The sequence below is a fragment of the Rhinatrema bivittatum genome, chromosome 2 (genome assembly GCF_901001135.1).
Source record: "Rhinatrema bivittatum chromosome 2, aRhiBiv1.1, whole genome shotgun sequence".
In the NCBI taxonomy this organism is placed as follows: Eukaryota; Metazoa; Chordata; class Amphibia; order Gymnophiona; family Rhinatrematidae; genus Rhinatrema; species Rhinatrema bivittatum.
Genome location: NC_042616.1, coordinates 42,591,519 through 42,614,548, shown reverse-complemented (window position 1 = coordinate 42,614,548; position 23,030 = coordinate 42,591,519). Strand labels below are relative to the sequence as shown.

The following is a 23,030-nucleotide window of genomic DNA, read 5'->3' as shown; positions in this document are numbered from 1 at the left end:
CTATGCCACAGCACAAAGAGCTAACAACTCTGCTACCTGTTACAGCCATATGGCGTTAGGCTTATGCGCAAACACATGCAACACGCGAAACCATGTATATTGATGGATTGAATATGCCTACTTTACTCACCTATTTTAAATATATATGTGCATATATTTTACACATAAAAATAAACTAGAACCTGCTCACGAAAGTCCCGATTTACTTGCGCAACTCAGCCAATTTTAAAACAGGCACACATCGAGGAAATTAACCAGTTTGCCAATTAGTCCACCAGTTCACCTAGTCCTTCTCCAGCACATCAAAGCCTTCCTGGTTAGGATGAAGGATTTCCTCCCACTTGTGACTCCTGCTCCCGAACACAGAGCATCGCCGTCTGTCTGTCCTCCAGTCACAGCCTGACATCATCGAGAGGTGCCTTTCAGCAGGAGAAAGAGAGGCACTCTGTGGCGCAACGTCACTGGCGCGCGCACCAAAGAAATGCACCCCTGGGTTCGTTTTTGTGGAGGCTGCTGTGACCAACTGCTCCTTTTGTCCTTCGAGATTTCCTTTTACCTAGTATGGGGGGAAAAGAAGAGGATGGGTTTGCACCTTTCCTTCTCTTCCTCAGCAATCTACTATTCGCCAGATGTTCGCCAGGACATCAGAAATCCTTAAACTCAGGTGAGTTTCTTCATGGCTGGCAGTATTAATGGAACTTTTCAGGGCCAGCCAAAGATTGAGCCATCTTTAAGCCCTGAGTTCTGCATTCCTCCTCCTGCTCCAGGGTTTGATGGGGGCTCTCAGCCTCCCAATGGGTCTGTTGTTGATGAATCGGAGAGGAATTGTACCCTGAGTAGTCTATCGGTCTGGTCAGTCTGTGAATATCCCCTCAGAGCTCATTTTGCAGAGGCCAGCAGTCATTGGGCTTGAAGATGTGTGGCGAGCCTTAGTGCATTTGGAAAGTGCTGAGACTAATAAAATGGATTCCTTTTCCTCTTTGTTGGATTCTCTGAAGGGTCAGTTTGTAGCTTCCCAAATAACATCAGTGGATCATGATAAAAGGTTGAAGAACCTTGAAGTTCATGATCTAAGTAATCAGGAATTAAGGTCAACTTTAATTAGCGATTGTTCTTCTATTAATTGAGGTCTTGAGTTGTTTGAGAACAGATGGAGGTCCCTTAATCTCCGTCTGTTGAATTTTCCTAGATCCCCCCAGTTGGTGCTAGAGAGTTAGTTAAAACATATTTAAAGGAGATTCTTGGTATGTCTGAAGATCATTTACCTATCTTACCAAGATGTATTATGTTCCTGTTAAAAGGGGGGGGGGAATGTGCAGTTAACAGTAATTCTGATGTGTTACACATTTCTTCAGTTTTTTAAATTTGACTAATTTTCTAGAACAATCTCAGGAAGTGATTCATGAATGGGCAATCTTGTTGATCTCTTGTTCTTCGGTACTAAAGAAAGATTTGATTTTGAGATTTTTTTTTTATTAACAAGACTGCCCTTTTCATGGTCAAATAATTTGGATTTTCTCTCTTGTCTCAAGACAGACTCAAAATAGGCAAAAGGTTTTTCTCCAGTTGAGAGAAACTGTTCTTGGTCTAGGGGGTGAATTCTTTTTGCACTATCCCTCAAAGTGTTTAATTAAGTTAGATGGAAACCATTTTTCTTTCTATGAACCAAATCAGCTAAAATCTTTATTGGATGGTAAGAGTTCTGTAAACCCTACATCTACTCCTTAGCTTGAAGACCGCTGTAATGTGGAATTGGTAATTTTTCAGCAGCCATTCTTGATTGTTATTTTCCTTTGAAGAGATATGTTCCATTGGGTTCTTCACCTCACTAATTTTGTGGTTATGTAATTGACATTGCAGGGGGTTTTTGTTGGAGTTTTTTTTTTAATTCTTTATTTTCAGTTTTCAAAATTCAAATCCATATATATAACCTTGTACAGAAAAAAAAGGATATTGTTATTTCAATATAATTCATATATAACAGCAAAAATGCCTCAAACAGAAATCAAAATTCCCAATCCACAATATCCAAAATTATAAGTAATAGGTGAGGGGCGAAATCTGAGCATATTAATAGGAAATCCAATTATAACAAAAAGAAAACTAGACCTATACATCGAGTAGTGCAACAGTTTTTGACTTTACTGAGCCGGGCTAGTAACTGGTGGTGTTAGGGAGCATGCCTCTAAAAAGGCCCTCAGCTGGTCGGGCTCATAGAATACATACTGATCATTTAGATACCTTATAGAGCGTTTACAAGGGTACTTTAATATATAGCTTGCCCCCAACTGAAGAACCTCAGAGCGCACCTGTAAAAACCTTTTCCGACGTGCTTGAGTTGTCTTTATTACATCTGGATAAATCCATATGGGTCTTCCAAAAAACAATAATAGCCTGCACCTCAAAAACAAACGCAGTATTTGATTACGCTCGGAGAGGAATGCGAAGGAAATCAAAAGTGATTTTCTTTGGGTAACCTCAGTTCCCAAAGAAGTCTCCATGAAATTTTGTTAAATCTAAAGTAGTACCATTTCCTTCTTGGTCCCTTTCTTCAGTTTGGGCTTGCTGTTGTTGTGGCAAATAATAAGCTTTAACAATTACAGGAGTAGCAGATTCAGGTATTTTAAGAGCCTGATGCATATATGTTTTAAAAAGCTCTAAAGGAGAAATTAACCTTATGACAGGGAAATTTATAACCCTCAAATTGTGGGCTCTTAATGCATTTTCTACTCTTTCTAGCCTTTTATTCAAAAGTCCTTCAGATGAAATTAACTTTATCTGAGTGTTCTCAGTAGCTGTAACTCTTTTTTCCGAATCTTCTTCTTTTCTACTGTATGAAATTATTAAGTTAATATTTATTACCGTCTGGTCCCTTGTGTCCATGGTCACTAGTGATAAGGTCTTGATAGATTTCTCTATCGACCTTAATGCTGTCCGTATCCCTGCTAACGTTTCATTTTTATCCGTATCTGTAAGTGAACCGGCCAGCAGGGCCCTCAAGTGGTTCTCTCCCTCCTCCAAGTTACCGCTCCTCTCGGTCAGCATACCTTGTTGTTGTGTCATTGTCAACAATCCCTGAAGTTCTTTCTGGGCTATATCCGAAGGCAATTCCTCCACTGCTCTCCCTGGAATTAACTCCGTATGTGCCACTATTGGGATTCGCTCCTGGATCACTGGTTCCTCACCACTTCGAACTACCGTCAAAGGGAACCCTCCTCTTTCCAGGGCACACAAGGTAGCGTCGTTGTTAGTCGGAGGAGCTGGTCTCACCGGCTCTCCGGGGCTCAAGGTGGTATCTGGGGTCAGGGAGAACGCCTGCTTCGCGATACTCCTCCAGCGACAGAGCATTCCGGAGTAGACGTTGTTGCACCCGAGAAGAAGCCTTCAATTCGAGATTGAGAGGCATCGATCGAGGGGGAATCCACCGTCCCCCTTAATCTTCCCTTTCTCTGGGTATGTGGCATAAAAGAACGAAGAAATTCCAATATCAGGTAATACCTCTCCTCAAGTAGCGTCTTAACAGACCTACTCGGTGGCGGCCATCTCATTGCAGTTTAAATTATTTCTTTGCAATGTATATTTTTCTTCTTAGTTTTCTTGTATATTTTGTAATGCCTTATTTGCTGTCCAAGCATTATTACTTGTAATTATATTTGTGAAATGTTAGAAATAAAGAGAAGAAAAAAAAAAAAAAAGCCTTCCTGGTTCTTCAGTTTCCCCGCAGTACACGCAGACTTCCCACCCTGTCAGTACTACGCAGTAAACATATTTAATATCAGTCGTCAGATAATTAACAGGTGTAAAAAATATGTAAATAAGTTGGAACTATTACAAAAGTAACAAATCTATATGTTAGAAAAGTAAACAAAAGTGGCTGAATCAAAGTAATCAAAGGAGGTGGCTGAAAAAATAAAGGCAAAAAGAACAGCGTTCAAGAAGTATAAAAAATCCCAAAAAAAAGGAACACAGGGAAAAATATGTGATGAAGCAGAGAGAAACGAAGAAAGAAATCAGGAAAGCAAAAGATCAAGTGGAAGAAAGGATTGCCAAAGAGGTAAAGCTAGGTGACAAAACATTTTTCAGATATATAAGAGAAAAATGGTATAGTGAAATTGAAAGGTGATGAGGAGCAATATGAGAGAGACAAAAAAAATGGCAGAAATATTAAACAAATTCTTCAGTTCGGTGTTCACTAAAGACAACCCTGGAGAAGGACCATTGCTGGTTGACAAGACCATAGATGGGGATGGGGTGGACAAAACTCTGTTTACAGAAGAGAATGTATGGGATGAGCTAAGTAAACTGAAAGTAATTAAGGCTAGGGGGCTGGATAAGGTACATCCCAGGATACTGAGGGAACTCAGAGATGTGCTGGCAGGTTCGCTGAAAGACCTTTTCAAAGGAGGCTGGAAACTACAGGCCAGGTAGCCTCACCTTGGTGGTGGGAAAATGAATGGAGAATCTGCTGAAAGACAGGAACTATCTACAATCAGATGGGTTGGTGGACCCGAAGCAGCATGGACTCACCAGTGGAATGTCCTATCAGATCAATCTGATTGATTTTTTTGATTGGGTGACAAGAGAATTAGATTGAGGAAGAGTGCTCGATGGGTTCTACTTTGATTTCAGCAAACATTTGATATGGACCTGCATAGGAGGCTTGTGAATAAAAGAAGAAGCTTGGGAGTGAGCACCAAGCTGGTGGCATGGATTGCAAACTGGTAGACTGATAGGATATAGTATGCAATAGTAAATGGAAGAAAGAACCATGTAAAGCGGAGTGCAACAGGGATTGGTTTTGGGATCGGTTCTCTTCAATATCTTTGTGAGTGACATTGCAGAAGGGGTAGAAGGTAAAGTTTGCCTATTGGTGGATGATATTTCTTATGTTCTTATACTAAGATCTGCAAAAGAGTGGACATGCCTGAAGGGGTAGAGAAAATGAAAAGTGATTTAAGAAAACTTGAAGAGTGGTCAAAGATTTGGCAGCTGGGATTCAGTGCCAAGAAGTGCAGTCATGCATCTGGGGTGTGGTAATCTGAAAGAACTGTATGTAATGGGGAGTGAAACACTGACGTGCATAGAACAAAAGAGATACCTTGGCAATCTGAAGATGGCAAAGCAATGTGACAAAGCGATAGCTAAAGCCAGGAGAATGCTGGGCTGCATAGAGAGAGGAATAACCAGTAAGAAAAAGGAGGTGGTGATGCCCTTGTACAGGTCTTTGGTGAGGCCTCACCTGGAGTACTTTTCAGTTCTGGAGATCATATCTCAAAAAGGAAAGAGACAGGATGAAGGCAGTCCAGAGACCAAAATAGTGTGGGGTCTATACTGGAAGACTTATGAAGAGAGGCTGAGGGATCTAAATATGTAAATCATGGAAAACAGAAGGTGCAGGTGAGATATGAGACAGACCTTCAGATACCTGAAAGGTTTTAATGATGCACAAACTTTGAACCTTTTCTGTTGGAAAGGAAACAAAATTAGGAGTCACAATATCAAACTCAGGGGGACAACTCAGAACCAATATCAGGAAATATTTCTTCATGGAGAGCGTAGTGGATGCTTGAAATGCGCTTCTGGAGGAGGTGGTGAAGAAGAAAACAGTCAACGAATTCAAAGGGGCATGGGATAAACACTGTGGATGCCTAAAGGCTGGAGGATAGAAATGAAGAAGAGGGTGCATGGGGGTAACCTGCATGGAGCAGCAGTTACTACCCTTAACAGAAAGCATGGGGATTACTACCCTTAACCAATAGCCTTGATGCAACTGTAACATTACTCCCTGTTTCAGTGGGGCATAAGGATGGGGAGGGGAATTGGATATAGACGACAACCAACATGGGCCCTACTTTTTTTGGTCTGGGGTCCTGATGCAGACATAAGGGAAAAAGCACAGGACGGCTTCTACAGCCAAGTCCCAAAGCAAAGAACATCAAGCAGCATAGTCTGAATTATCATGAAAGCTCCTCACCCACTAAAAATGTTGCTAACAGTAATTTTGTTATGGATCTGAACGTCGCTTGGTTTTGATTGTTAATATTACTTATCATAAGGCTTTGGTATAACTCCACTAAGCTGTAAATACTACCCTTAAGAGAAACATGGGGGTATCCTGCATAGAGTGGCAGATACTACCATAAGAAGCTTGCTGGGCAGACTGGCTGGACCATCTGGTCTTTTTCTGTCGTCATTACTATGTTACCTCCACAGAGCAAGCAGTGTGGATAGAGAGAGGACTCTTGCTCAAAAGAAGAGCTAGGGAAGCACTGAAAGCCCCACCAATCTTGCTTCCCAAATTTTAAAACAAAGAGGGAGAGGAGGGCAGAGACACACATGAACCCATCACGATGGACTAACTATATACAAATGCAGGAGAAGGGAGAGGTCAGTGTGGTGTGGGCAGCTGGCTTACAGGCCGATACAGTACAGTGCACTCCAACGGAGCGCACTGTTAGCCTGCTCTGGGACATGCGTTTTCCCTTACCCCTTATTCAGTAAGGGGAGGAAAACGTGCGTCCAACCCGCGGCACCTAATAGCGCCCTCAACATGCAAATGCATGTTGAGGGCGCTATTAGGTATGCGCACGGGATACAGAAAGTAAAATGTGCAGCCAAGCCGCACATTTTACTTTCAGAAATTAGCGCCGACCCAAAGGTCAGCGCTAATTTCTTCCAGCGCCGGGAAAGTGCACAGAAAAGCAGTAAAAACTGCTTTTCTGTGCACCCTCCGACTTAATATCATAGCGATATTAAGTCGGAGGTCCCAAAAAGTAAAAAAAAGTAAAAAAAAAAAAAGTTTGAATTCGGCCCGCGGCTGTCGGGCTGAAAACCGGACGCTCAATTTTGCCGGCGTCTGGTTTCCGAGCCCGTGGCATCAGCGGTTTGAGAACAACGCTGGCAAAATTGAGCGTCGGCTGTCAAACCCGCTGACAGCTGCCGCTCTTGTCAAAAAGGAGGCACTAGGGACGCGCTAGTGTCCCTAGCGCCTCCTTTTACCCAGATCTACCGCGTCACCTAATTTAAATAGAGAATCACGCGCACCGGCGAAGGGCCGGTGTGTGCGCCGGGAGAGCGGGTGTTCGTCCGCTCTCCCGCAGACTTTACTGTATCGGCCCGTTAGTTAGTTACCTTGTCTGCTGTATGTGGCCACCAGAACTCCTTTATGGCAGGGGGTCGGGAACCTATGGCTCACGCGCCAGATGTGGCTCTTTTGATGGCTGCATCTGGCTCGCAGACAAATCTTTAATAAAAAAGTAAAAATCTAACAAAACCTCCCACCCTCCTGATGCCCCCCAAGACCTCCAAAATTAATTTACTACAACTCCTGGCCCCCCCCCCCCCAAGACCTGCCAAAAGTCCCTGGTGGTCCAGCGGGGGTCCAAGAGCAGTCCGGGAGCGATCTCCTGGGCTTGGGCTGTCTGCTGCCAGTAGTCAAAATGGCGCCGACGGCCCTTTGCCCTCACTATGTCACTGGGGTCGACCAATGGCGGCAGCAGCCCCTGTGACATAGTAAGGGCGAAGGGCCGTCGGCGCCATTTTGACTACTGGCAGCCGACAGCCCAAGCCCAGGAGATCGCTCCCGGACTGCTCCTGGACCCCCGCTGGTCCACCAGGGACTTTTGGCAGGTCTTGGGGAGGGGTCAGGAAGGTGGGGGGTTGTACTTAGTATGGCTCTCACGGAATTATATTTTAAAATATGTGGCGTTCATGGCTCTCAGCCAAAAAGGTTCCCGACCCCTGCTCTATGGTGATGTTTCCAACATTCAGAGTGAGTCATATTCAGTGCTTAGTGCATGTTCTTATATCTAATTGGTTAATATCTTACTTGGGCAAATCTACAGTTTCAAAGCTGTATCAGAGTGCGGCAATTGCGAGTTGATTGATGGCTTACATCTTATTCTGCGCTGTTAAAGCATTTTTTCAATAGTAGTGCCAGTCTTTGCTACTCTTTGCTGATCTTTTCTCTCAGTGATTTGTTTCAGTTGTTGCATTTCTAGATATTTCTATACTGTACCTCTCCCTGCTCAAGCTCCTTTATGTTACAATCTTTGGTCAGAGAGATGTTTTCAGATTTATTTAATTTTCTTTTAAGGAAAGGTCACCTTAGCAAGGGCTTCCCAAACTGTGGGTAGTGACCCCCAAAATGGGGCCACAAAACATTCAGCTGGAGTCACAAGTGCTTTAAACAGCAGTGCTCTTCAGGAACCAGCAGCAGTACAGATAGTGGAAGTCAGCTGGGACCTGTGAGACAGCATGTACTGATAGGCCCTACTCTCACGAGAGTTTATGTGGTAATAGGAATTCCCATGTGAGGAGGGATTGCAGGGCCTGTGGGCTTGCACTGGCTCACAGGCCCTACACTGACCTTCACTACTAACACCGCTGCCACTTGCCGATCTCTGTTGGACTCAGGACCAGCCATGAAAAGAGGGGAGGGGATGGGAGGGCTGAGTATACACAGGCCACTGGAGATTGCCACTGCTTCTCTCTCCTCGGCCAGCACTGAACCTACCCAAGAGAAAAATGTTGCACCATCACCAGTTTGCCCTCTCTTCCCACCAGCTGCCATTCATCATTGGGCATGGGGCCCAAAGAAAAATATTGCCGCTGACCCTAGCCAAGGGGATATTTGGAGGAGGTGGTGTTTCACATGAGGAATCAGATACAGAATGGGTTTAAGGATTAGACTAGCTGGCAGGGAGGTTTCAGAGGAGGGATCATCTGGAAAGCATGTGGATGTGGGGGTGGGAAAGGATTGGATGTGGAGTGTGAGAGAGAACATGATAAGATTGAGTGGAGGATGTAAGGGCATTAGTTGAGGATGGACAAAAGAGAAGGGATGGAGAGGAGAAGGTGAGGCTGGCCTCTGATTGCATATAATGATACTTAAAGATCTTTAACAGCAGTCACTGGGTGCTGACACCACTGTGAGCAATGCCGTTCTTGAGTTTTTCTCTTTAAGAACATGTCATACTGGGTCAGACCAAGGGTCCATCAAGCCCAGCATCCTGTTTCCAACAGAGGCCAATGCAGGCTACAAGTACCTGGCAAGTACCCGAACACTAAGTAGATCCCATGCTACTGATACCAGTAATAGCAGTGGCTATTCCCTTCCCATCCCCCTAAACCCTTTCTCCTACCTTTTTTTTTATTTCATTGCTTACTGCGCCGTTAGAGCAGCAGCAACTTGCGCTTGCAGTCCCTTCCCCGGAACAGCGGCAAATGGCCCTATGAAGACGCGCAAGGCCCGGGTATGGGCGTAACCCTCGTTTTTTACGCATGCAGGGGAATTAAAATTTGGCCAGAAGTCAACTTGATTAATAGCAGTTAATGGACTTCTCAAAGAACTTATCCAATCCTTTTTTAAACACAGCTATACTAACTGCACTAACCACATCCTCTGGCAACAAATTCCAGAGTTTAGTTGTGCATTGAGTGAAAAAGAACTTTCTCTGATTAGTTTTAAATGTGCCACATGCTAACTTCATGGAGTGTCCCCTAGTCCTTCTACTATCCGAAAGAGTAAATAACCGATTCACATCTACCCGTTCTAGACCTCTCATGATTTTAAAGACCTCCATTACATCCTCCCTCAGCCGTCTCTTCTCCAAGCTGAAAAGTCCTAACCTCTTTAGTCTTTCCTCATAGGGGAGCTGTTCCATCCCTTTACCACGGTATCTGGTTTTTGTGCATCAATCTTCCTGTTAGTTGGAATAGGGATGTCCCACCTGATCACAGCTTCTTTATTCTTTTCTCTTCTGTTAGGCTTGTGCTCCCATCGATGTTATAATGTTTACACGGCTACCAATTAATAAACCATGCCACCTTGAGCCTTTCTGTATACAAGCCTTTTATTTGATTTTTTTTTTAATTTGTTTTTATGATGTTTTTTGACACTTCAAAGCAGATTACATTCAGGTACTGTAGGGTATTTCCCTAGCCACAAAGGGCTTACAATCTAACAGGATCATTCATCAAGCCGAGTTAGGGCTCTAACTCATGTTATATTGCGTATGTACGTGACCTTTTGCATGTCCCCATCCAGATACCCTCCTCTATTGCAATGATCTTGCTTGCATGCATGAATAATGCAAATGCATGCAAATAAAGTCATTACTAAACAATTCAATGCAAATATTTTATCATGGCCGACCGAGGTGATCAACCACGATAAAATAACACCTCCCTTGTAAGCGTTAGATGTGCAGCGGGAAGCCCAGGACCCTAACACAGACTCCCACCACACATTTAAAGTGGCCGGGGGGGGAAAAAAAATCATGGGCAAACGAGGCTGAGCAGGAGATTATTGCTGACCCCTGTTTCAACCCGGGACTGCCAGTTGAGGTGGCCCTGACTCCCCAAAAATTAAAAAAAAAAAAAAAAAAAGCTTAAAGTATGCACATGGCGGCAGCCCTCCCCTCTGCCCCCCTGAGGAAGCAACCCCATCCTGAGACCCCTTACCTTACTGTCACTCACACATCATGGACTAGTGCATCCTCACATCTGACCTGCTCAACACCATTTTCCAAAATGATGCTGATCTCACCTTCCTCCGGCTAGGAAGGGGCTTTGACTCTAGGGAGGCCAGGGGATTTGTCTGCAGGCCTGGGAGGCAGTGGGAGGGGGCTGCTGTTTTGGGGGTCAGGGGAGGGGGGACTTGGACATAGTGCACGGCAGCAGCCCCCCCCCATACTATAAACTTATTTTGGGGGAGTTGGGGGCCGTCTCAACTGGCAGTCTCAAGCTTAAATGGAGGTCACTAATGACCCCCACTCAACTTCTCTGTTTGCCTGCAGTTTATTTTTTTGGCAGCTAGTACCCTTTTAAGACGACGGTGGTCCTGTGAGGTTGGGGCCACTCGCCATATTTTTTTGTGTCACGATGTTTGGCCATGACACGAAAGAACACGTCATCAAGCCGCAATGTGTTTTCAGGGGAGGGGCTGTGGAATTTAGAGTAAGAAAAACCATTTTTGGTTTCTTAAAGGCCTCTATATTTCATAGATTGGCTATATGGAGAAGCACAGTGGAAACATTCTAGATTTTGTAGTGCTTAGCAGGCATGTTGTGTTTTGAGTTGCTGTTATCCTAAGAAGTAAATGTACTGTCAGATTTCCTATAGGGCCCATTATCACGGTAACACCCCCCAGTGATATTGAGACTCCTCCTGTGAGAAGACGTTGCAGCTTGATGAATCTAAGGGTAAGCTTGTACCTGACACAACTTGAGGCCTTCCTGACATCAGCATGTCACACCTAGTGATGAGATGTGTAACCATTTAGAATTCTGATCTGTAGAATCTGTATTCTCACCAGAATCTTCTCTCTCAACAATGTGTATAGTTTGATGTTTTGTGAGGGATTTCTTTTGAAAGAAGCTTTTACCACATTCAGCACATGTAAATGGTTTGTTGCCTGTGTGGATTAGTTGGTGGCTAAGGAGGACACTCTTCCGAATGAAGCTTTTATTACACTGATTACATGAAAAAGGTCTCTCTCCTGTGTGGATTTTCAGGTGAGCTATTAGCCTATCCTTACGAATAAAGCTTTTATCACATTCAGAACATGAATAAGGTCTTTCGCCAGTGTGTATATTTTGATGTTGTGTGAGGTTTTTCTTCTGACTGAAACTTTTACCACACACTGTACAAGTAAATGGTTTGTCACGGGGGTAATGGATTTTCTGGTGTTGTGAGAGGTCTGTCTTATTAATGAAACATCTTTCACATTTAATACATGAGAATGGTCTCTCTCCTGTGTGGGTTTTTATGTGCCTGGTGAGGGCACACTTCTGAATGAAGCTTTTATTGCATTCAGTACATGAAAATGGTCTCTCATGGGGGTGACGTCTCTCTGCAGTGTGTATATTTTGGTGTCTTCTAAGGCTGTTCTTCTGAAAGAAGCTTTTACCACAGTCTGGACATGTAAATGATTTGTCACCCGTGTGAATTTCCTGGTGTTGTGAAAGATTTGTCTTCCTAATGAAACTTTTCCCACATTTAGCACATGAGAACGGTCTCTCTCCTGTGTGGATCATCATGTGTGTTGTGAGGGCACACTTTTGAATGAAGCTTTTGTTACATTCAGTACAGGGAAATGGTCTCTTATGGGGATACTGACTCTCATCTATGTGTATATGTTGGTGTCTTGTGAGGCTTTTCTTCTGAAAGAAGCTTTTACCACACTCAGAACATGCAAATGGTTTATTGCCAGTGTGGATTTTCTGGTGTTGTGACAGGTCTGTTTTTCTAATGAAGCATCTGCCACATTGAGTACATGAGAATGGTCTCTCTCCTGTGTGGATTCTTTGGTGAGATATTAACATATACTTGCTAATGAAGCCTTTCTCACATTGAGAACATGAAAACGGTCTCTTACTAGTGTGTATATATTTGTGTCTTGTGAGCTTAGTCTTGTGATTGAAGCTTTTCCCACACTCAACACACTTAAATGGTTTGAGACCTGTGTGGATTTTCTGATGTTGTAAAAGGTATTTCTCCCTAATGAAGTGTTTTCCACATTTAGTACACAAGAATGGTTTTTCTCCTGTGTGGGTTTTTTGATGTAATATTAACATATTCTTAATAATAAAGCTTTGTTCACATTCAGAACATGAAAAGGGTCTCTCACTAGTGTGTGATTTTTTATGTTGGCTCAGGTGTTCCTTGCGCATGAAACTTTTGCTGCAGTCTGTGCATGAAAAGGCCTTTTCTCTTGTGTGCTTTCTTAGGTGTGCTCTTAGATTCTTCCTCAAACTGAAACTTTTCCCACATTCATTGCATAGAAATGGTGTTTTGACCACGTGGGATTGCTGGTACAATATTAAACGCGTTTTCTTACCAAAGATTTTTCCATAGGGGTCAAACAGAAAGGCTTTCTTCCCTTTCCCCTTTCTCTGCTGGAGGCTAGAAGTCATTTGATCACTGTTATTATTTTGGAAGGGTGTGTCTGCTTTCAGGTGTCCTTGGTGCTTAGGGATATTTGCGAGCTCCCTGTCAGCCCCCGCACATGCAGCGTCTCCAGCGGGCGAATCTCCTGCAGGGTCTTGCTGCTTCTTTTCCAAGACCCGCTGCCTATTCCTAGTGTTTCTCCTCTCAGTCGCCTTGGAAACATTCTCACAGACACTTCCTGATTGGCTTGGGATCAGTCCCAGTTCCACAGGACATTCTTCTTGTTTCTCCTCCTCTCTCATTTTATCCGGTGCCATCTCATCTCTTGCTGGATACAAAAGAAGGCATTAATTAGGAATTAGTAACCCTGAAAATATTGCTGGTCTTCTGATCCTATAATCACTGCTCTGCAATTGTCACACAGCAATACAGTCACACATCTCTGACCAGTCACTAGTGACCATGGAAAGTTACCAATGGCGTGAGGGCTGCATCAAAAACCATATGAGACAAGACTTGAGAACCTAAATATTTTATTTATTTATTTATTTGAGGTTTCTTATATATCGATAGCCGTTTGCACATCGTATCAGTTTACATACAACTAATAACTTATGGGCAAAGCCCCTTACAAAGAACATTAGAACAATGTGGAAAACAAAACAAATATACAGAAGATATAATTGTAATAAATAGAACTATACAATAAAATACAAGAGATATATATGTATGTGGGAACAGGGAGTATAAGAGTTACCTTAGGCAACTATATTCATAAAGATATCTTAAGGAGAACACTTATGCTGGAGGGGTCATGATACTATCAATACAATAACTTTAAAACTATAACACATTGTCATTAGAAAGGTGTAAAAACAGCAGTGTTTCCTGTTTCCCTGCCCCTATACACCGCATAGGGGCAGGGAAACAGGGGGATAGGATAGAGACATTTAAAAGTTAGAAAATTATTAATAATGTTAAACATATCTTTTTGAAAAGAAAAACAGACAGTAGAAGTAGGGGGTCATGATGCAAAGCTCAAAAGGGGGTAGACTCAGGAGCAACATCAGAAAATATTTTTTTCTCAGAATGCATGGAGGATGTCTGGAATGACCTCCCAGAGAAGGCGTTGGGAACAAAAACAAAAGAGAATACAAAAAACAATGGGATAAATACAGAGAATCCCTGGAGACAGAGGATGCTAATGAAGCACTGGGTAACCTACATGAAGAAGCAGCTAAAGCCAAAAAAACAGTGCTGGTGAGACTGGGACGGGTTTATGCTTCTCATTAACACAATGAGGGGGGTGGGGAGGGGGTGAGAGATGCCGGTGAGAGAGAATGTGTGTGGGTGAGAGAGGGGGGTTGACAGCATGGTTGGTGAGAGGGTGTGGGGGAGTGCGAGAAACAGCTTGATTGGTAAGAGGGGGAGTGCGCGGGATGCTTGAGTATGGGTTTCAGAGAGGGAGCCTGTATGAGGGTGTGTGTATGTGGAAGGGAAACTCTTACAGTGAATTTCTAGGGAAATTCTGCTCAAAACAAGAGCAGATGTGCCAATAAAAAGGCTCGCCACCCGGGCATAGAATGGGTACAGTTGCTAGTAAAAAATGTATTACCATATATCATGCATAACCAAGCACACATCCACATACACACAGGAATAATGAAACCAAGAATTAAATCTAAATAAATGCAGCTCTGCAACAATCACTAAACTCTCTAATGCATGAATTCTTCTTGGCAAGGTGACCAAATCTACAATGCAAAACATAGATCTTCATATGAGAGATAATCCCCAGATTTTCATCCTAAAGTGTGGACCTTCATAAGAACATGTCATACTGGGTCAGACCAAGGGTCCATCAAGCCCAGCATCCTGTTTCCAACAGTGGCCAATCCAGGCCATAAGAACCTGGCAAGTACCCAAAAAATAAGTCTATTCCATGCTACTGTTGCTAGTAATAAAAGTGGCTATTTTCTAAGTCAACTTAATAGCAGGTAATGGACTTCTCCTCCAAGAACTTATCCAATCCTTTTTTAAGCACAGCTATACTAACTGCACTAACCACATCCTCTGGCAACAAATTCCAGAGTTTAATTGTGCGTTGAGTAAAAAAGAACTTTCTCCGATTAGTTTTAAATGTGCCCCATGCTAACTTCATGGAGTGCCCCCTAGTCTTTCTATTATCCGAAAGAGTAAATAACCGTTTCACATCTACCCGTTCTAGACCTCTCATGATTTTAAACACCTCTATCATATCCCCCCCTCAGCCGTCTGTTCTCCAAGCTGAAAAGTCCTAGCCTCTTTAGTCTTTCCTCATAGGGGAGTTGTTCCATTCCCCTTATCATTTTGGTAGCCCTTCTCTGTACCTTCTCCATCGTAATTATATCTTTTTTGAGATGCGGCGACCAGAATTGTACACAGTATTCAAGGTGCGGTCTCACTATGGAGCAATACAGAGGCATTATGACAGTTTCCGTTTTATTCATTCCCTTTCTGTTTCCCTTTATTCATTCCCTTTCTAAGAATTCAACATTTTGTTTGCTTTTTTGACTGCCGCAGCACACTGAACCGACGATTTCAATGTGTTATCCACTATGACGCCTAGATCTCTTTCTTGGGTGGTAGCACCTAATATGGAACCCAACATTGTGTAATTATAGCATGGGTTATTTTTCCCTATATGCATCACCTTGCACTTATCCACACTAAATTTCATCTGCCATTTGGATGCCCAATTTTCCAGTCTCACAAGTTCTTCCTGCAATTTATCACAATCTGCTTGTGATTTAACTACTCTGAACAATTTTGTATCATCTGCAAATTTGATTATCTCACTCGTCTTATTTCTTTCCAGATCATTTATAAATATATTGACAAGTAAGGGTCCCAATACAGATCCCTGAGGCACTCCACTGCCCACTCCGTTCCACTGAGAAAACTGTCCATTTAATCCTACTCTCTGTTTCCTATCTTTTAGCCCCGACTGGGGCCCAAGTTTCACCTAAAAAATGAGGCTGCTTCAGGGGAACTAAAGTACAAAAAACTAAACAATGTTCTTGCCCAAAAATATGCATGTTAGAAATGCTGCTTGCCAACTAAGTATGCCAAAAAATATTTAAATCGATGTCAATCAAAAGAGATCCTTTGAATACACTCCTGCATCGGCACGGTCAATCGGTACCAGGATTCACTATAGACCTAACAAATACCAAGATATACCGTATTTTTTGCTCCATGAGATGCACTTTTTTAAAAATGTCTGTGCGTCTTATGGAGTGAATGTAGCGTCTCTCCCTCTGGCACGCCGTCCCCCCTCCTCCTCCTCCCAATTCAGCCCGATCAGCACGGTGGCGCAGGTCGAATGCAAGAAACATTTTATCACAAGTCATTCTGTCTGGGATAGAGGACACATGACACAAACATTTTACTTTTTTAGTTCATGGTATAGTTCAATATTACCCTCATGATTTTCTAATATATCTAAACAAATGAGAAGGAAATGGCCTGTACTAACCATAAACTTTGATGCCATGTATCGTCTTCTGTCGGAAGAGCTTGAGCTCCCTGCCGGGCTGCTGTACATTTTACAGCGAAGGTCGGCATGGCGCAGGTCAAACATCAGCTGTTTGAACCGTGTGGGCTACGAAGGCCCCTCCAGTTCAAACAGCTCCCTGCCGGTCTGCTGTTCCCGGGGTGCATCTTACTGCGAAGGTCGGCGTTGCGCAGGTCAAACATCAGCTGTTTGAAGCCCCTCCAGTTCAAACAGATGACATTTGAACAGGACTCTGTTTACCTCAAAAAATGTAAAAAAAAATAAATAATAATAATAAAAAGCCTCCAAGTAAAGACCAAATATTTATAAAACAAAATGTTCAAAATATACTAAATGCTAATGTCCCAAAAATGTTTTTTTTTTAATACCAAAAATTAACCCAATTCAAACAACCATGCCTTCATCGGGATGAAAATCTTATGGCAGCAAAATTAAACAGAAAAGCCGCTACTCCATCAAAGCTCTTCGGGCAACTTCAGAACAAAAAATAAAGGCACACATATTTCAAATGCCTCAAAATTGAATCCCATGTGAGAATCTTAATAAATGGATAGTCCACACTTACTGAGAGACTCACAGCATTGCAAACCACACCGAACTAGTCCGACCAGAGCTTCTGCAATCTTTTCCACTTTTTTTTTTTTTTACCCTTTTTAAACCAACCGAGTGCTTAAAAAATTGACCAATCAGAAGAGACTACAAGGATGGAAACCATCCAATCACAGCTCTCCAAAGCAAAATCTTAGCGTCCAATCATTACTACTATTACTGCTCTTGAAACTAGCTCCATGCTACAACCATTCTTACTTTTACTGCTCTTCGGGACCAGCTTCATGCTACAAATTAACTAATCAAAAAACTCCCCAAAATGTGAGCAGTCCAATCACAATTTATCAAACTGAAAAACAGACTTGTATACACCTTACAAGTCTGTAAGGTGTTTTCCTTTCTGGTTTAGAAGGGTGAAACATGTTTTTGTTATATTTTCTTTATAATTTTGTTTAGTAGCTTGTTCTATAGAACCCAACATTGTGTAATTATAGCATGGGTTACTTTTCCCTATATGCATCACCTTGCACTTATCCACATTAAATTTCATCTGCCATTTGGATGCCCAATTTTCCAGTCTCACAAGTTCTTCCTGCAATTTATCACAATCTGCTTGTGATTTAACTACTCTGAACAATTTTGTGTCATCTGCAAAATTGATTATCTCATTCGTCCTATTTCTTTCCAGATCATTTATAAATATATTGAAAAGTAAGGGTCCTAATACAGATCCCTGAGCCACTCCACTGCCCACCTCCGTTCTCCTTCCACCCCCCCGCACCTTCCCTTCCCTAACCCACCCCCCCGGCCCTATCTAACCCCCCCCTAACTTTGCACGCGCCGGGTCAGCTGCCGTGCTCCATGTTCCGGTCCGGGGGCTGGTCCGGAGGCCGCGGCCACGCCCCCAGAACGTCCCCGGGCCAAAACCACGCCCGCGGTTGGAAAGCTCCATGGATGTCCCTGCAGGACCATAGTTCCAGACTGGGCACTGCATAGATGTCAAACAGGCATCAGGTGCCAAACTTTTTGATGCCCAGGTGTCCTAGCAGCCGAGATTTCCACTTTTGCTGCTTGATTCCAAAAATGTTCTATAAAAAATCCAAGGTGTTCAACACTTCTTCAAAATCTTGACAATTTCCTCCTCCTCCTTTGCACTTCCAGCTCAGATGGAACCAGGAGTGGCATCTGGCACCATGAGCCTCCATTCACAAACAGCCCCTCCCTCTCCCTCATAGCTCAATCGTATCCGGTGCACTGAGCTTTGGTTCGCAACTCTCTGGGGATTTTTCTCTCTTATTCATTTGTATTTTTGTTGATGAAACCAAATTCTGCTGCAGAGCAGACACCCCAGATGATGTGAAAACCACGAGGGATATAGTGAAGCTTAAAGTATGCTCTAGAGTTTGGCAACTAAGATTTAATGTTACAAATGCCGAGTCATGGATTCGGGCTGCAAAAACCCGAGGGAGTGGTACAGTATAGGGAGTGAAATGCTTCCAAGCATGAAATAAGAGCGGGATCTGGGAGTGATCGTATCTGATGATTTCAAGGTGGCAAAACAGGTGAGTAAAGTAACGGCAAAAACCAGAAAGATGCTTGGCTGCATAGGGAGAGGAATGGCCAGCAGAAAAAGGGAGGTGATATTGCTCTTGTATAGGTCCCTGGTGAGACCTCACTTGGAATGCGGTGTACAATTCTGGAGACCGCACCTTCAAAAGGATATAAACCGGATGGAGTTGGTCCAGAGGGGGCTACTAAAATGGTCAGTGGTCTTTTTTCTAAAGCAAATGGGGATAGACAAAGATCTAAACATGTACACCCTAGAGGAAAGGCAAAATCAGGGAGACATGATAGAGACATTCAAATATCTCTAAGGTTTCCATGCACAGGAGGTGGGAGCCTTTTACAATGGAAAGGAGACTCTAGAATGAGGGGTCATGAGATGAGGTTGAAATGGGGATAGGCTCAGGAGTAATCTTAGGAAATATTTCTTTACGGAGAGGGTGGTGGATGTGTGGAACAGTCTTCCAGTGGATGTGGTGGAGACAAAACAGTGTCTGAATCCAAGAAAGCATGGGATAAATACAGGGGATCTCTAAGGAAGTGATGGGAATTATAATGCTAAATTAATTGGATGGATGGGCAGAATGATTAGGCCATACTGTCTTTCTGCCATCACGTTTCTGTGTTTCTATGGTGTAGGAAGAGATTAGAGAGGAAAGGCAATGAAGAGCTGCAGAGTGAAGGCACTTGTAAGTGAACAAGAAAAGCTTGAACTGTGTGCAAAAGTGGTTTGGGAAACAGAGGAAGAGAGGATACATGGTTGTAGTGATGTTGTGGGAAGTCATGCAGCCGAGTTTTGAAGAGACTGAAAAAAGAGCGATGATTCAATGGGAAAAATGAGAAAACAGGTTGTAGTAGTCCGAGGAGGTAATGAGAGCACGGATAAGGGATTAGAAATGTTTTTGGCTGTCTGCAGAGAGAGCGAGAGAGGAGCTAAATTCAGCCCAAGGTTACAGGCTGAAGGGAAGCAGAGACCTCAGGGGAAAAGATGGAGAGAATGAGAGATAAAGAGGTCATGAATGTAGGCAAGGTTTTTTGAAAACAGAACAGGCATTCTACAGAGAAAATGAGAGAGAGAGAGAGAGAGAGAGAGAGAACAGGAAGAGTGGGCAGTAGAGGATCAGCTTGAAAGAGAAGAGAGTTGATGGGCCCAGATAGAAAGTGAGTTACCATGGAGGGCCAGGACTGAGATGAATATTCCCAGCCAAGAGGAAGAGTAGGAGAAGAGTGGACAGAAGAGAAGTAGAGGTGTGGTGACAGTAATGAAGATGCGATGCTCACAGAGTGAGAGGAGATGGCCGGATGAAAACCTTGAAGGATGGTGGATAGGGCAGAAGACAGAATGGCTGGGGAGATGGAGACTGTAAAGAAAAGGGACAATACTTATGATGTGAGATAGTATATATGAAAACCGTTCTGGGCACAAACATGGGATAAACACTCAGACTGACTGGTAGGGGCTGGCCTCAAGTAAAAAAAACAAAACAAAACCCAATCAATCACAGAGCAATAGAGGAGCTGAAGCCAGGAGAAAAATCACAAATAACCTTCAGTAAATCAGCCACTGGGTCAGTTAAAAGTGCAGATAATGCAATCCTTACCTAGGGAGCTCAGGGTCTCATAATTATCCTTCATCACCTCCCAGTAAAGTTCCTTTTGCCCTTCATCTAAATACCCCCACTCCTCCAGGGAGAAATGAACGGCAATGTCCTCAAAGGTTACTGGGACCTGAAACACAAATCAGAAACACACTCAGTGGCGTATGGAGGGGCTCCCAGCTGGCTTTATTCTCCTAAAGTTTTATCATGGCAAACGGGCACCAGGACACATCTCCCCCAGGCTTCCCCTTCTGTGTGGTCCTGGATTCAGTTTCCTCTATGCACCACAAGATTTGCAAACCTAACTGTGAAAAGATTTTCTAATACCAGAGACAGAGAATATCAAAAGTCATTACCTGGGATAAATCAGAGTGCAATGATCATCCAGAACATCTGGTTCTGCTACATCACGAGAACTCACTGTGCTAAACCCCAAAAGGGCAAGTAGTAGTTACTTTCACCATCCGCCTATCAATTGCTTCATGCACTAATTTTATATTTATATTCTCATTTTTTAATCGGTTGGATTTTAGATTTGATTACTCCCCTATCCAAACCCGAGCGCAATGCAAGTTACAAGGTGAGGTACAGCAGGTATTTCCTTGCCCTAGAGGGCTTAAAATCTATGGGGGTCAAATTTCAAAAGGATTTACATGCAGGAGCTCGGATTTTACGTGCATAAATCATCCTTTGAAAATTATCATGGGGAAAAATACACACAAGGCATGATTTCAGGCGCCCTTTCCCACAGGGGGGATGGAGAAGCTGTTTGCATGCATGCTTGTGCTTATCGCAGGTATGGTGTCAATGTACACATGGTAAGTTAGTCCTGCTCAAGAGCAGCTGCAACTTGCTGTGCATAGGGCCCCACACCTACCGGCAGCAGCAATGAATTTTCAAAGCAGATTTCCATGCATAAATCCATTTTGAAAATTCTTGGGTACTGCTGGGAGGCGTGAGGACAAATCTTCTTTGAAAATCTGCAGGTACTTGCAGATTTTAAGCCTCCACGGGCTACTGAAATAGCTTGATGGGCGTGGGACTGGAGGGTGAAGTGACCTGCTCCGGGCATAAGGAGCATCAGTAGACGTGGGATTTGAGTCCTGGGTTTCCCTGGCTCTCAGCCTGCTGCTCTAACCCCTCGGCTACTGATCCGTGCCTCAAAAAATGAGTTCAAAGAAAGGGACGAGCAAGGAAGGAGAATCGAAAGAAATGGCAGGAAGCAGAAGCAGAAGCTGACAAGGGTCCTAAAGCCCGACGAGCCGCGATTGTGTGCGGGGAGGAGAACCAGGAAGAAGAGGCTGAGAGGATGCAGGGAATAAAAAGCAGGATTGTATTTTCTCCAGCCCAAGGAATGAGATCCGTCCAAGGCTCATGTCTTCTGCTGGCCCTATGCAACATGTATGTGCGGAGGCTGGATGCATCGCTTAGCCCTGCACCTCCCGCCAGTCTCCTACCTGCTGAGCAGCGTGCCCTGCGGCCATTCTCCTTGCCCTTCTCCGCTGCAGGATTTCCAGCCCTGCACATCCCCCCCCTAGGTAGGTGGTTGGATGGTTTACACTTTGTCGGGTGCCAGCGCTGTGCTTCCCTCCTAATGGCTATAAAGGGAAGCAGAAGGGAGTAGAACAGAGCAAGGAAACGAGTAAGCAGGAGGAAGGACGGGGAAGAACAGTCTCTGACTGCTGCCACCTGCTGCACCCGCCGAGTACTGACAGCAGGAGCTGATCCTGCACGCAAGGCTGCAGGGTGAAGGCATCAACGGCTCCTGCACTTTCGAGAATATTTTTACTGGGGAGGGGGGGGGTACCATGTTTCCAGGCTGCAAAAAGAGGAAAATGAATACATATTTTTAATTTGACAATTCACGGGCAACTTGTGCTTAACAGGGATCGACTCAGTTCATCACTGAAGCTGACACGGTTCTTTTTTGCTCTCCCTTCTCACACTGCGAATGTACAGCATTCTTTTTTTTTTTCACTGATCCAAAGCCAGCGAATAAAAGAAAGGAGCAGGGTGTGGACTCACTGAAAGGGATTCCACTTGCACAGTACAACTTTAGAGACTTTAATGGATATTAAAGTAAGAGTCAAACACTGCTGTGAAAGATGCACCCCTGAGACAAATAGGGGCATAGCAAGAAGCAACCCAGGATAAGACTGAGTGAATTCATGCAGCTGGTCAGCCTCCTGGCATATTTATTTATTTTAAGTAATGTGCCAAGGCTTTTTCTTATCATGTGTCTATGGGGAAAATAGCTTAGTAAACTAGGTTCTTGATTATTATAGTAAAACTTATTTAATATGAGAGGGCCAAAATCAGGGACAGTCAGGTTTTATAAATTTAAAAGCAATCTCAATTTAAAATTTAAAATCAAAGATATTGAAATGAGAGAGGATGGACCCTTGGTCTGACCCAGCATGGCAATTTCTTATGTTCTTATGTCTTTGGTGGATTGCAAATCGGCTAAAGACAGGAAACAGAGAGTAGGATTAAATGGACAGTTTTCTCAGTGGAGAAAGCTAAACAGTGGAGTCCTCAGGGATCTCTACTTGGACTGGTGCATTTCAATATATTTATAAATGATCTGGAAAGGAATACGATGAGTGAGGTGATCAAATTTTCAGATGATACAAAATTATTCAGAATAATTAAATGTGGATTAATACAAATTGCAGGACCAATTTGTGAGACTGGAAAATTGGGCATCCAAATGGTAGCTGAAATGTAATGTGAATAGGTGCAAGGTGATGCATACAGGGAAAAATAACCATGCTGTAGTTACACAATGTTAAGTCCATGTTAGGAGCTACCACCCAGGAAAAAGATCTAGGCATCATAATGCATAATACATTGAAATTGTCAGCTCAGTGTGC

General features: G+C 43.4%; 1 protein-coding gene across 5 annotated transcripts; it reads right to left on the bottom strand.

Moving 5' to 3' along the window:
- Positions 1-9,857: 9,857 nt before the first annotated feature.
- LOC115085958 (gastrula zinc finger protein XlCGF26.1-like) lies at positions 9,858-21,760 on the bottom strand. Of its 5 annotated transcripts, none has more exons than XM_029592528.1 (3): positions 21,615-21,759; positions 20,161-20,287; positions 9,858-13,219 (listed from the first exon to the last, which is right to left on the bottom strand). In XM_029592528.1, exons 1-3 carry the CDS (start codon positions 21,639-21,641, stop codon positions 11,244-11,246), a joined length of 2,130 nt encoding a protein of 709 aa, XP_029448388.1. In that variant the 5' UTR covers positions 21,642-21,759; the 3' UTR covers positions 9,858-11,243. The 5 variants fall into 5 exon arrangements, with proteins under 5 accessions (XP_029448388.1, XP_029448390.1, XP_029448389.1 ...); XM_029592530.1 differs by lacking the exon at positions 21,615-21,759 and adding an exon at positions 16,409-16,687 and having other exon boundaries at positions 20,161-20,284; XM_029592529.1 differs by lacking the exon at positions 20,161-20,287 and having other exon boundaries at positions 21,615-21,760.
- Between the last annotated feature and the right edge of the window lie 1,270 nt (positions 21,761-23,030).